Genomic DNA, 14,322 nt, shown 5'->3' on the forward strand with positions numbered 1-14,322 from the left:
ATCCGAATATTTCTGTATTAGTTACAGGTGTGCCACTAAATTGAAATACAAACCACACCGCACTAACCACACTGCATTGAAGTCTTCTTTTATGAGAAAAGTTATGTAAGAACTGAGAGCTAACTACTCCCATGATTTAAATACTGCTTTGTTCAGTACAGTTCAGTACTGCTTGTTGCCTCTATTTCAAATAAATCTACAAGTTTTAATCAACACCTTTTAAAGGAACTTAGAAACTTGTTAACGAATGAATCAAGATGTCTTTAATGGTTCGAAACCCAAAAGAACTGCAAAAAGTAGCCACCTTTCAACAAAATGGTAAGTCTAATTTTTTTTACTACAGTCAAAACAAAGATAAGCTTACCTTCAGGTTTAGCTCCATAATGGTATTTTCCAACACTAAAGTGTGGTAAGCAAAATATAAGGGAGCCCAGTCCTAGCATAAATGCTGAGAAAGCAAGCCATCGTGGTTTGTGCCCTCTTTCTCCGAAGAAAGATATAAACAGCGACAACATGCAAAAAGAAATGTCATAGCTTGCAGAGATTAAGCCAGTCAGGGAACTGTTCAACTCATAACGCTTCTCAATTGTTGAAATACTAATGTTAACCAGGCCATTTACCACAATACCTACAAAACCAAAAAAAGAGATAATTAGTCAAAGATATATTCATTTTAACCTTTCCATCACAGAATGGTAAGTTTACCCTTGCAATGCTATGAAATTAGCATATTTACAAAGCTCCATTGTAAGTATTTATTAGCTTTAAAATCTAGGTATATAGTAGATCAATACAGTGCCAGCTTAAGCCAGCGAAATTGCACAGGACCTATTCAGTTTTATTCCCCTGTGGACACTCAAGCATTAAGCCAGAAATATACCATGCCTCAAACTCTTTTCATGTATTAAGGTTCCAGATTCTGTTTGAAGCACAGATTCCAAACAGAATGCATTACAGTATCATAAGATACTGTACAAGTTAAAAGGAAATTAGTCAAGGTTATGGCTTGCACTAGAATACAAGCTACAAGTAAACTAAGTTCAGGACATAGCTTTCAAAGTACTGTCAAAAAACATAAGTTCCTCCCTGCCACCACAAGGGAAGATAAGAAGGCTCTTGAATAGACATGCTTCCCCTATAATTGAAAAAAACTATTTAAAAATACTTCACAACTGTTCTAGAGCAACTGAGATGATTTACTTTAAGTGAAAAATAAAAAGGTTGTCCTCTGAATCTTTAAGTTCCCAGAAGTAAAAGTATGAAATGACCCAGAAAAAAAGGCATTGCACAAGCTGCCCTATTGAAGCCCAGATGAACCTCAAAAAAATAAAAATTATCCCAAAGTAGAAGCAAGTAATGCTTGCCAGTGCATGTCCATTTTTACAAATGCACTGTCTGTAGATTCTAACTCGAATCTCCCATCCTGCTTCACATTCTGTTTCTGTGTAAAACACCAAAGTGATTAATAGCAGTAGTTCATAACAGTGTCAGGCAACTTCATCATAGTCTAATTAAACTGTGTCCATAATAAAATATATACCTGAAAAGAAGTTAGGAAGTCTTGGAGTCACAGTTGCAAATAAGTTGGAGTTATGTAACCTCATAGATGACTGATGAGCCTCTCTCATGACACAGGCCCTACAGTTATTCTTACTCCTTCTAAAATTCAAACATGATTCTCTACTGTCATTCTACAACCAGAACAGAAGGACTGGAAACAGCAATAGGCTTAAGTTACTTTTCAACAAGCATTGTACCATCCAGAAGTACAACTACTGAGGCCAAACTTCAACATCTCCTTCAAGTGCTCCAACATATTGAAAAAAATTACTCCAAATCAGCCAGTTGTTTTCTAATCCCCACCACAGGTAAACATTTCAGCTTTTTATAAGGAGGCAGCTCTTGGCACAATCTTAATTCCAATACCCTATGGCTTCTTTATTAATGTTGACAATTCTACCTATCAGTCAATAACAGAAGTATTACAGTGTTCCTCCACTGCCATTGGTTATACATTTGGCAACTTTTTCCTATTAAGAAGCATTTACCAAAGAACAATAATAGCATGAAGGAATGAACAAACAACTTTTTCCCCCATTTGCCAGCATCTCAAACATTTACTAAGGCCTTGAGACATTCATATGAAGCAAGTGTGCTACACAGTAAGTGGATTACAGAGCTAGAAGGCATTGTCTTTTACTGTAGTTTAAGTCATCACCTTTCATTTGCATCCTAAAAGCCATAAAACCTCATAGTTAATTTTACTGAATAATTAGATTTCATCTGTAAACACCCAGATGTGATGAATGGCAGCATAACTCCTCCAATGGCATCATCTAGTGACTAATCGCTAGGAAAGATGGAACCTGGCTAATACTTGATCTGAAAAACAAGTTCTGCAAGGCCATCTCAACACTCTAAAGTTGTAGCACAGAAGCTAGTTTTCAACTCTTCTAAACCAAAACTTTATTGTCCCACTACATCTGTTAGAGCTTTAGGTTCAGTGGGTACTGACCCATAAAATCCAGATTAATTATAAACCAACTTAATTTGCTCTAGTGAAACACATGAGTATTTTTTCTTTATCCTGTCTTAAAAAAAAACAAAACTGCTCTGCAGTTGTTATAAGCATGGTGGTTTTAACACAGTAGTTTGCAGGCAAACAAAAAAACTAAAAAGGCCTAACCAGCCTATAAAATATTTGTGCTATTCAATTTTTTTAGACATGTTAGAATGAACCAGCCTCAAACAGCAGTTTTGTTATTTTGTTTAATAAAAATTACTGACAGTCCTTCTTGTACTCAAAATAGTGAGATAATTTCTACCTTGTTTCCTACTACAGCTAGGAATTGCAGCACATCCAGTTACTGTATTACAAGATACAACATACATTTATGCAACTCCACGTGCTGCACAGAAAGCAGGTATTAGCCATGCAACAACATTCTACACAAATTGTTTTCTATTCTGGAAATACAGGTTTCATACATACTTGCACAGAAACAGCCAGAAATTACAAGTTCCACCTGGAATCTTCTGAGAAGCTGAAATACAGCACATCAGGTGCTAACAATAATCTCTTTTCTAAAGCAGCTAGAAAATAACCTGACAAATATATGCTTTCAGTTGGATACATCCAGAAATCTACACACAGGCACCAGGTCACTGCAGATAATCACCCACTATGTTCACTCACGTAAAAAGCCTTCATTAGTCTTCAATACCTTACGTTATAATCTTTTCTAGAGGTGTGCTAGCAAGTTAAATAGATATATTTTATCTTCCTCAATGATTGTTCCTGTAATTTGGAGGCTAAGTCAAATAATTAGACCCAAAACCACCACACAGCATTAGCTCACAAAACTTCAAAATTCCAGTCGTATTTTGTGTGCTTTTATCTAAAGTCTGAAGCTACAGACTTGAATGTTTTCACAAAGCTTCATACACAACATTGAATTTCTTGCTGATAAGGACTCTTGTTTTTCCTGCCTCTCAGAAAGAATTGCAGCTTGAGTCTTTAGCACCCAATTTCCTTTCTGTGTTCTAAACCAAAGGAAAGGCTCTTATTCAGAAAATCGAAGTAACAACATCAGGAATGCCACAAGACTTGTGATAGCCACACTTACATCAGCTTCCAAAACCAACATCAGAAGTTTCCTTACATTAAAGGCCCTAAACCTGAACTAGATTAGTTACCTGGAATATATATAAAGTTAGATAACAGGACCAAGAGCTGGATAAGCAGCACAAACAACATTTATGCCTTCTTAAGGGGACAGAAATTCTTATGATACAAGATGCTTTTATGACTGGCAACCTACACAGACTACTGAAAAGAGAAAAATTTTAAATGACACGAAGTTTATTAATCAGCTCAGGAACCAGATCACAACAGCAAACCAGATCTGAAGAAACTTAGAAGTGCTGGAAATATTCAAGACACTTGGTTTAGTACTCTTAAGTCACTCAAAAAAAGATAGACGTGTATTCTAAAAGTCTTCTACTACTCAACTGCCATTGAAATCTGCTATGTAAGAAGTTCTTCCACCTTTACCTTTCTTTTTATTTATGAAGAAAATAAATTTGAGCTAACAGCGGGACAACTGTAACAGTAATCACCTCCTGATCCTAGTAGCTGTAGCATGACTTTTCAAATCCAATTAAGAAATAACAGGCTCTGCTCAAAACTCCCTAGATATTTCTTTTCTAACAAAGACCTGTATGCTAAGATTAGATTCTGAACAGGTTGAAATCAGAAAAAGTTCACAGAAACACATACTGAGAGACAATGTCCTTCAAGGACTTTCCAAGCAACACAAACAGCATTCAAATCTTTCTAGGTTTTAAGCAGAACCTCCTGTTCAGTTCTCCTCATACCACCCCAGTTACCTCAGTGCAGTTCCAGGTAGGAATGCAGCCATCCATATCCCGCATATCTTTGGTGAAGGCTGCCAGCTCCTGTAGCATCAAATCTCCAACATCTCCCTTCACCCTTCTACAGCGGTGTCATTCTTTAGGAGCAACAGCAATGAGCTTTAAAGCCTCATATTTTTCCAGGAAACACATTTTCACTTCTAGTCAGCCCAATAAAATTGAAGGGTTATGAACATTAATCCAATAGCTGCATTTGAAGGACAAACCTCAAGACTGTATATTTGGTACACTAATGTTTCTCCTCCATCCAGTCACTACTACTGCTTCCTAAGCTTCAGACTTCCTAAGGCCCTAACAAATCTTTTTACATAAAAACAAAACTATGGACAAGAAACTCTGAAGCTGAACAGCAGAAATTTAGGGCAAGCTAAACTTCAGGTTTCCCCCACAATCAAGTAAAACCATTAAGTTTTGGGAAGACGGCTGCACTGGGATCCACAGAACAAGAACATGTTGTTCATTTGCTTGTCTTCAGAGCCATCCTAATTACCCAAAGTCCTAACCCAACCAGGCCAAGATACTGTTTTAGTTAGCAGGGAAGTAATACAGTACATGCTCGGGTACTAGAATTTTGTCTACTGGTTTATATTGGTGTTTTATTCCCTGGCTTCTAAGTCCCAACCCATAAGTGCACGTGAAGGGTGAGCAACGCGGATGCAGCACTGACAAGAGCACGAAGCACAGACCTGGTGGGACCATGGACTCAGCAGTGTCCAGTAACGTAGGTGGGAAAAGAAGAGGCAGAACAGAGTGAAGTAGAGAGAGTAACACTGTACGAGCAACTTCCCTATACAAGGCATTACTGTACTTTCTTCCCCTAGCAAAGCCATTACCGTCTCTAGAAGAACCCTGTCTCTCCTTGCCCACTGCCTAAAACATCATCATGCTTCTCCTGCCTCCCCCAGTCCAGGCTCCCGGCCGGCTTCCCCCCAGGAAAGAGAAGCAGCAGAAGAGATGCCCCGGGCACCAGAGGGCCCACAGGGACGGGTTACCTTGGAAGGTGGCCAGCAGGCTGTACACAACCAGGTAGCCCTCGGGGTTGTTGCAGAGCTGCAGAGACGCCGGGGTGCAGCTGCCCCACCCGCAGGGCCCCTCCTCAAAGTCGGGATCGGAGGGGGCACAGGCACTAGAAGTGGCACTGGAGCCGGCGGAGTTCCAGGGGCGCTGCCGGCCGAGGCTGGGGCTGGGAGTCTCGAACGCCGCGTTCTCGATGCCGCCGCCGCTCATGGCGCCCGAAGCCGTTGCCACCCCGGCTGCGAGCAGCACCCGAGCCCAACGCTCCCGCCGCCGAACAACCACGGGGCAGGGCCGGACCGAGCGGGGAAGGGCAGGGCCGGGCCGGCCGGCACCGCCCCGCCGGGCAGGTGCTGGCACCTCCCCCGCCCGGCCCCGGCACGGCTCGGCCCCCTCGGCCGCTCCCTGAGGGAAATTCCCCCGCACCGGCGGGTCGCTGTAAGCCGCCAAGAGAGGCGTGTTGTCCAGCGTCATTCGTTCTGTGCGGAGAAGAAAAGGAAAAAAAAAAAAAAAAAAAGTCGTCACGAAAGTTTCTTTCTGGAAATGAAAAAAAATAGTTCAAAATGTCCTTACGTAAGTGTTGCAAAAAGGGAAAGGTTGCAAAATGGACCAGATACGGTGCTTTCCCACTTCAGGTAACGTGACCCACCCACAGCAAAAGCCCTGGACATTTGTGGAGGTCATCCTTTGAAAATACTTATTCCCTTCCTGTACCAGTGAGTGTTTCCACATACAGCAGTTCCCAGTCATTGAACACATTAATTCAGCTGCAGATATCAACCATTAGAATTTGTCAAATGTATAAGAAAATCCAAGTCTGTTTGTATATAGTGTAAATTATTTTACTCATCTGCACAAGAACAGTTGGGAAGGGAATCTGGGGATCAATTAACTGTCACTGCTGGTGTTCATCTCTGGGCAGTGGAAGTTAGTCCTGAAAAGTCCTTCCCCTCTTAAGAGTCATTTACATTTTAGAGACAGGTGAAACAAGATTGAAACTAGAGATATCATCAGTGACCTTGGCTTCACAGTGAAAGCCAGGGCATCCTCTTCAATTCTCATCCATCTGCTCTTAGGAGACAAGCACACATTTTCAAGTACTCATTAGCAGCACAGAAACAACATGGAGATGACCTTCTGTAAAAGATAAGTAACTTAGACAAGAGAATACGTGCCTGTTTATTCTTATAGATAAACTGCAAATGGGAAATCAGCTGCTTCTGATTCTTCTGACACATCTTGCAGAGGCAGTGGGTGATGGCTAGAGCTGGAGGGCCATGGAATACCCTGGCAGCTGGGCCTTCCTCACGCTCCTCCTTGGCCACCACAGGGTCCCTTCCAGGTGCTACTCCATCCCCATAGAGAGCAGTGACCTTCCCAAGCCCACAGGAGCTCAGATAGCTGCTCTCCAGTGAAGCATTCATCTGTTGGTCACTGATGATACCCAAACTCTGAAACTAACTTATTATCATTTCAGGCTATAATCTGGAGTGGTTTTTCCTCTGCTGGTCATCAAGATATATCCCAGTTAACAGCTTTGTGAGAGGTCTAAGGATGTGCCTGAGCCAGCTGGTACACTAGTCTGTTTCAGAAAGAATATTTTAGTAGAGTTTTCTTTTTTTGTTTGCATTTTATTGATTTTGTCCTCCTAATTAAAATAAAGTAGGACATGGCATTAGAAATGATACCCTGATCTTTGCTAGAGGGCCTACATGCTAGAGTAGTAAGAATAATCCACAAAATTGCTAAATTACTATACTACTAAGGATACCTGAAAACCTCCCTTTTTCTACCAGAACAGCTAGGTTTGTTGTTATCTTCATCTAGCTGTCAGCTGGTGGTTTTGGTTTTATCACCACAGGAAGGTGACAGAACAGAAGGGAAAAAGAGAAGTGAGGGGAGCTCACTGTGAAAAATAAAGTGTTCAGATAAAGCCAACATTTTTAAGAAAAGTGGGGAGGATAGCATTGTGGTGTCCAGTATAGGCCTAGTCTGGAAATTAAATAGGGAATTGAATAATCCAGGAAATTCAATAGGAGTGAACTCTTGAGAATTTATACCATGCTAGCAGAACACAGATTTTAGAAGAAAGCCAGAGGGACAGAGGGAGAGAGATAGGGAATAAAATATGATGTATTTTTGCAGTGGTTATGTCCCCAAAAGCAATTTACAGAAAAATGCAGTAGATTCAACCAGCTGTTATAAACTGCTTTACTCTGAGACCATACTTAAAGCTATTACAGAAGTTTAAGTTCCTGGCAATCCAAGACTGGTTACAAAATCTACCCAAAAATGGCAAAATATGATTGGTTTCCAGGAAAGTATCTAGAATGCACTCGGCGCGGCCCGGCCTCAGCCTGGCCCCAGGACGCGTGGGGTTGGGCCCGGCTCCAGGCACGGAAAGGAGCGAGAGAGGAGGAGCTTCACTGGAGCGGACTGTGCCATCATGGGAGATGAGAGAGGGAGCCTGGAACACACAGAAGAGAAGGAAAACTCCAAACCTGGGCAGATGGAGCTCGATCAGCCCTGTAAAGCCATCCATCTAAGAGAAGGTCACTCTAATTAAACCTATATCCTGAGGACCTCGCTGCCACCGTCCAAGCTCGCTCAGCCCTGGCAGATGAACCTTAGAATTAAAGGGAGGGTTCAGTTCAGCACACACTGTGTCTCACCTAAAAAATCCATTGCACAGGCTCAAAGGCCTTACACACATTTGCGAAGCTCTGTATCAGCGTCTTCTACAAATGCAGTCACACAAAGATCAAAAGACAAAGGCATATACACCTGACTCCAAAGGTGCAGCCAAATTAACTCTCACATACTGGAACATCAACACCATGCTCAATTCTGCAGATTGTGGACATCCTGAGCGCCGGTCTGCCCTGATTGCCCATGAACTGTCATGTCTCAACATCGACATTGCTGCTCTCAGTGAAGTTCGCCTTCACGAGGAAGGCAACCTCAGAGAACATGGTACACACTCTTTTGGTCAGGTAAACCCAGAACTGAAAAGTATCTCTCAGGAGTCGGCTTCATGATCAAAAACTCTATTCTTCCCAAACTGAAAAATCTGCCATCAGCTCGTTCTGACCAAATTATTTCCCTACGCCTTCCGCTCCACAACAAGCAACATGTTGTCCTCTTTAGTATATATGCTCCAACTCTCCAAGCTGACCCTGCTGAAAAAGATAAATTTTACACTGACCTGCGCTGCCTCATCCAGAAGGTTCCTGCAGATGATAAGATCATTATCCTTGGTGATTTCAACGCCAGAGTAGGCAAGAATTTTGAAGCATGGAAAGGAATATTAGGCAAGCACAGTGTTGGAAACTGCAATGATAATGGTCGACTTCTGCTAGAATTCTGTGCGGAGCAACAGCTCACCATCACTAATACTATCTTTCAGCAGAAAAATAGTGTGAAGACAACCTGGATGCATCCCAGATCTAAGCATTGGCACCTCATCGATTATGTCTTGGTGCGACGGACAGATGTCCATGATGTCCACCACACCCATGTGATGCCCAGCACAGAATGCCAAACAGACCATTGGCTTGTGTGCTGTAAACTTAACCCCATTCTTAAATTCAAACCTAAAAGGGTCAGTATCCCAAGGAGAAGACTCCAAGTTAACAATCTCCAATCAGCCACAGTGAGACACAAATTCCAGGCTAATCTTCAAACTAGGCTAGATAACCATTCCTCAGATTCTACAGATATCTCTCCTGGCACCATATTAAAAACAGCATCCAGCAGTCCTCTGAAGAAACCTTAGGGTTCTCCCTCAAGAAGAACAAGGACTGGTTTGATGAAAACAATCAAGAGATCCAGGAATTGTTGAGGAAGAAGAGAACCGCCCACCAAGCACACCGTGCACTGCCTTCCTGTCACGTAAGAAAAACAGCCTTTCGTCTTGCATGCAGCAAGCTCCAACAGAAACTCCGTGACATCCAGAACAAGTGGTGGATCAGTCTAGCTAAAAAACCGCGATGTGTGCTGACATGGGTGATCACAGAGGTTTCTATGAAGCCCTGAAAACAGCATACGGGCCTACATACCAAGCTCAAAGTCCTCTACTCAGCGCTGATGGTCAAACACTTCTAACAGATAAAACCTCCATTCTGAATCAATGGTCTGAACACTTTCAGATTCTTTTCAGTACCAACCATGTAGTCCAAGACTCAGCAATTCAGTCCATCACACAACAAGCGGTGAAGTATGAATTGGATACTGCCCCCACTTCAGGAGAAACCCTCAAGGCCATACAGCAGGTGAAAATTCGGAAGGCAGCTGGGATTGATGGAATTCCACCTGAAGTCTGGAAACATGGGGGCCTCGCACTCCACACCAAATTTCATGAATTTGTGGTGCGCTGTTGGGAACTCGGTGAACTACCATCAGACCTTCGTGATGCAGTCATCATCACTTTGTATAAGAAGAAAGGAATTAAATCAGACTGTTCAAATTACCATGGTATTACTCTGCTCTCCATTACTGGCAAAATCCTGGCAAGAATACTCTTGAACCTGCTATTACCTGCTATAGCAGAAGGAATTCTACCTGAAAACCAATGTGGTTTCAGAGCCAACAGGAGCACCACAGACATGGTGTTTGTTCTCAGACAACTGCAAGAGAAGTGTAGGGAACAGAACAAAGGTCTCTATTGTCCTAGTTAGGACAGCTGAGATCAGTTCATCATGGTGGGTGTAACCCAAAACTGTATTCTATAGCCTTCCATGTCATTTCCCAGAAACTAGACTATTGTTGTCAATAGACTATTCGCACCCTCTGCCCATAGAGCCTGACTCCTCAGGCTATAAACTAGGTGTTAAGAGGCCTGTGAGATAAGAAGATGTTTCTGTCCTCACACCCTTTGTGGAACTCCCCGCCCTGAGGGGAGCACTGAACATTCCTGCCTGAACTGGAGGATATATAATCTTGGAGTTTTGGAACATTTTTCAACCCACTCGTGGGATCCAGAGGACGGCTGCATCTCATCGCTCTCAACCAGACTTAGACCACCACTGGACTGCGATCACCAGTTCTGGCCAGACTGCAGCAGCTCTCCCACCAGCAGGTTCTTCCCCTCTCCCTTTACTTTGGACTCAAACAGGGCCCAAGGAACACCACTTTGTTCAGGCCCCAGGGTACTGGGTTATACATTTGGGTTTTTGTGGGTTGAGACCAATTGTTGTTTGTATTATTGTACTTACTGTATTATTTTAATAAATTGTTATTCTGACTTATAACCTCTCCTTTGAGTTGAGTTCATTCCCCCTGCTGGTTAACTTTTAAACCAGCACATCTATGTAACCTTTGTCGACCTCACCAAAGCTTTCAATACTGTGAACAGGAAAGGTCTATGGCAGATTTTGGAATGTTTAGGTTGTCCCCTCAAGTTCCTTAAAATGATCATCTCACTCCATGAGGATCAGCACAGCCAAGTCAGATATGCCGATGCACTTTCTGAGCCCTTTCTAATAACTAATGGTGTGAAACAAGGCTGCGTTCTCACTCCTACCCTATTCACAGTCGTTTTTAGCATGATGCTCCAAAGGGCCACAGCAGACCTCGATGATCAGGACGGTATCTACATTTGATACCATACTGATGGAAGCCTATTCAACCTAAGGCAACTGAAGGCCCACACTAAGACCTTAAACCATCTTGTCTGGAAGCTGCTTTATGCTGACGATGCTGCCCTTGTCGCTCACACAGAAGTAGCTCTGCAGCGTTTAACATCCTGCTTTGCAGACGCTGCTGAGCTCTTTGGGCTGGAAGTCAGCTTAAAGAAGACAGAAGTTCTCTATCAACCAGCACCTCAGGAAGTCTTCCTTCATCCCCATATCACCATAGGCGAATCAGTGCTCAAATCAGTCCAGCAATTTAATTAACTAGGTAGCCTCATCTCCTCAGATGGTAAGATTGACCGAGAGATAGACAACAGGTTAGCAAAGGCATACAGTGCTTTCGGGAAGCTTCATAAGAGAGTTTGGCAAAATAAACACTTGATGAGAAGTACAAAGATCAGTGTTTACAGAGCCATTGTGCTGTCTACTCTCTTATATGGATCTGAATCATGGGTCATCTACCGCCGCCACCTGCAACTCCTAGAACGCTTCCATCAACACTGCCTTCGTACAATCACAAACATCCACTGGTCAGATTATGTGACCAATATATCTGTTCTAGAACAAGCGGCAGTCACAAGTATTGAGGCCCTGTTGCTGAGAACACAGCTGTGCTGGGCAGGAGACATCTCCAGGATGAAAGACCACCGCCTCCCTAAGATCTTGCTTTATGGTGAACTTGCCTCCGGCTGCCGCATGAGAGGAGCCCAGAAGATACAAGGACTCCCTGAAACAACATCTCAGCCTCGACCGTATTGATCAACAGAACTGGTCTACTCTGGCCTCCAATCGGGAGGTCTGGAGACACACCATCTATAACTCTGCTGCTTCCTTTGAGAACACACACAGGATCGCTCTTGAGGAGAAAAGACAATGCAGAAAGAATCGTGCCTTGCAGAATTTACCACCTAAGGAGTCTTTCTGCTGTGCCTTTTGCAACCGAGCATGTCTGTCTCGCATTGGCCTTTTTAGCCACCAACGCACTTGTGTCAAACGTGGATAGAGAATTTTCCCTAATCTTCATTTGCGAAGCCCAACCATGATCTAGAGTGCTCAGATAAAAAGTGGTAATAGACTCTGAGGTGAATAATCTATTTGGCTAGACTGACAATGCTCATGAAAAGGGAAAAAATAGAAGCAATTTATGTGTATATTGCAATCAGAGATACCTGCTAGAGTTGTTATCCTCCATAGTGTGTGCCAGCTTCCCAGAAATCACTTTAAAGGAGAAAATATGCAGAAAGATTACTAGAGAAATTTGTTTTCCAAAAAGAATTGAAAGAAACCAACTGGTTCAATCTAGCAAAGTGAAGTGCTCTGTGAAATACACAACCAGGAAAGAGAAAAAAAAGGCAACAGAAGATTTGAGAACAAATGAGCAAACTGACATCAACTAATTTTCTGTTAAAGTTAGAAGGCTTTTAATTTTCAGTAGAGGTGTGTTGTGGAACCAATTAATAATGGATTTAGTGAATTCTAAAGTTTTAGATGGGGTTATGACTGGGATAAAGACATAAGAACTGATTAACTAGGAAGTCCCTTTACGATCCAAAGTGTAAAGTGGGAATGGAAACTATATTCTAGGAGGGAAAAAAGGATGTTTAAGTCAAAAGAATATAATAAAATTAATACTGGAACACCTTGAGGAGACACTAACAAATATTAAAAAAAAAATTGCTAAATTTGTGGAAGAATTCTAAAATTTAGCCATTGTCCTAGTTAGGACAGCTGAGACCAGTTCATCATGGCATGGGTGTAACCCAAAACTGTGTATTCTATAACCTTCCATGCCATTTCCCAGAAATTGTTAGCAGTAGAGGCCTGTAGATGTTCCTGTCCTCATACCCTTTTATGGAATTCCCCGCTCTGAGGGAAGGACTGAGCATCCTCATACCCTTTTATGGAATTCCCCACTCTGAGGGAAGGACTGAGCATTCCTGCCTGAACTGGAGAATATATAAACTTGGAGTTTTGGAACCCTTTTACCACTCATGGGATCCAGAGAAAGACTGCAGCTCACTGCTCTCAACCAGACTGCAGCTCACCACCCTCAACTGGACTGCAATCACCACTTTTGACCAGACTGCAACAGCTCTCCCACCAGCAGGTTTTTTCCCCTCTCCCTTTACTTTGGACTCAAGGGGGGCCCAAGAAACACCACTTTGTTCATGCCCCAGGGTGCTGGGTTATACATTTGGGTTTTGTGGGTTAAAACCAAATTGCTTGTCTGTGTAATCGTACCTATTGTATTATTTTATTAAATTGTTATTCTGATTTATAATCTCTGTTTTGAGTTGAGTTCATTTCCCCTGCTGGTTAACTTTTAAACCAGCACAGCTATGTTCTAAATTTACAGTGTTTTATTTGATCAGTTACAGCTTCTGCAGTCACACACATCATAGGAGTTCTCCTGTTGCATAGTATCATGGTGTGTCACATTTTTGTGATCATGGGAGTACTAGATAATACCTGTGGTTTTGTTTAAGAAATAGACCTGCATTTTGAAGTCCGAGAACTGCCATTCTCTGAATTTCGAAGGGGATTGAGAAAATTATGACAATAATGTCTTACCATCAGATAAAGCAGATAGGGGAAAAAATACATATTCAAAATATTTTTTTTCAAGAATCTCACAGCTGTCCCCTCTCATATAGAGGCGAAGTGGTGCACAGATTATCTCCCAGAGACATGGCACAACATTTTTTCAGTACAATACTCCCTTTGACTCTCACAGCTATAAATTAAGATGCAAAGTTGATTACCTGAGATCCTTAGAACACAATTTCCAGGAAGCTTTTCAGTTTTTTCTGAATGTTTCAGACCTCAAGTACTTGCACAACTTTATTTGTGATACCTTGACGCTCTGAGTAAAATCCCTCATCTGTGGATTATTTCATGACTATTGTGTAACCTCTCTCTCCACATAATTTTCTGTCATTTGACCTAGGTCAGAATTCATGCAAAGGAAGCTGTGAAAAAAGGGTGCTACCTTTTTTTTATTTTTAATGATGAATCTTCTTTTGCATCTGCATTTTTTTTTCCAATTAAGAAAATTGATCTTGATTTTTTATACACTTTGTGGTATTTAAGATACATTAACACCTCTACCAAGTGTATTTACCTGTTTTGAACAGGCATGTGGAATAAGTAATATTAGTAACCAGAGAGAGTCAGAATAAAATACAAATGAGCCTGCCTCACTGGCTTGTAAAACCAAGAGTTTAATATATTAGTTATCTTTTCT

At 42.0% G+C, this 14,322-nt stretch overlaps 1 protein-coding gene across 1 annotated transcript in view; it reads right to left on the reverse strand.

Annotated features, from left to right (window-relative positions):
• SLCO4C1 (solute carrier organic anion transporter family member 4C1) overlaps positions 1-5,755 on the reverse strand; it is a 29,693-nt gene extending 23,938 nt beyond the window's left edge. Inside the window, exons 1-2 of the mRNA XM_051782614.1 lie at positions 5,427-5,755; positions 365-628 (exon numbers count right to left, since the gene is read on the reverse strand). Of these exons, the coding sequence (XP_051638574.1) occupies positions 365-628; positions 5,427-5,661 (499 nt within the window). The 5' untranslated portion in view covers positions 5,662-5,755. The remainder of the gene's footprint in view (positions 1-364; positions 629-5,426) is intronic.
• Positions 5,756-14,322: the final 8,567 nt, after the last annotated feature.

Source organism: Manacus candei, unplaced genomic scaffold (genome assembly GCF_025592945.1).
Source record: "Manacus candei isolate 608988 ecotype Guabito, Panama unplaced genomic scaffold, ASM2559294v1 h1tg000016l, whole genome shotgun sequence".
Taxonomy (NCBI): Eukaryota; Metazoa; Chordata; class Aves; order Passeriformes; family Pipridae; genus Manacus; species Manacus candei.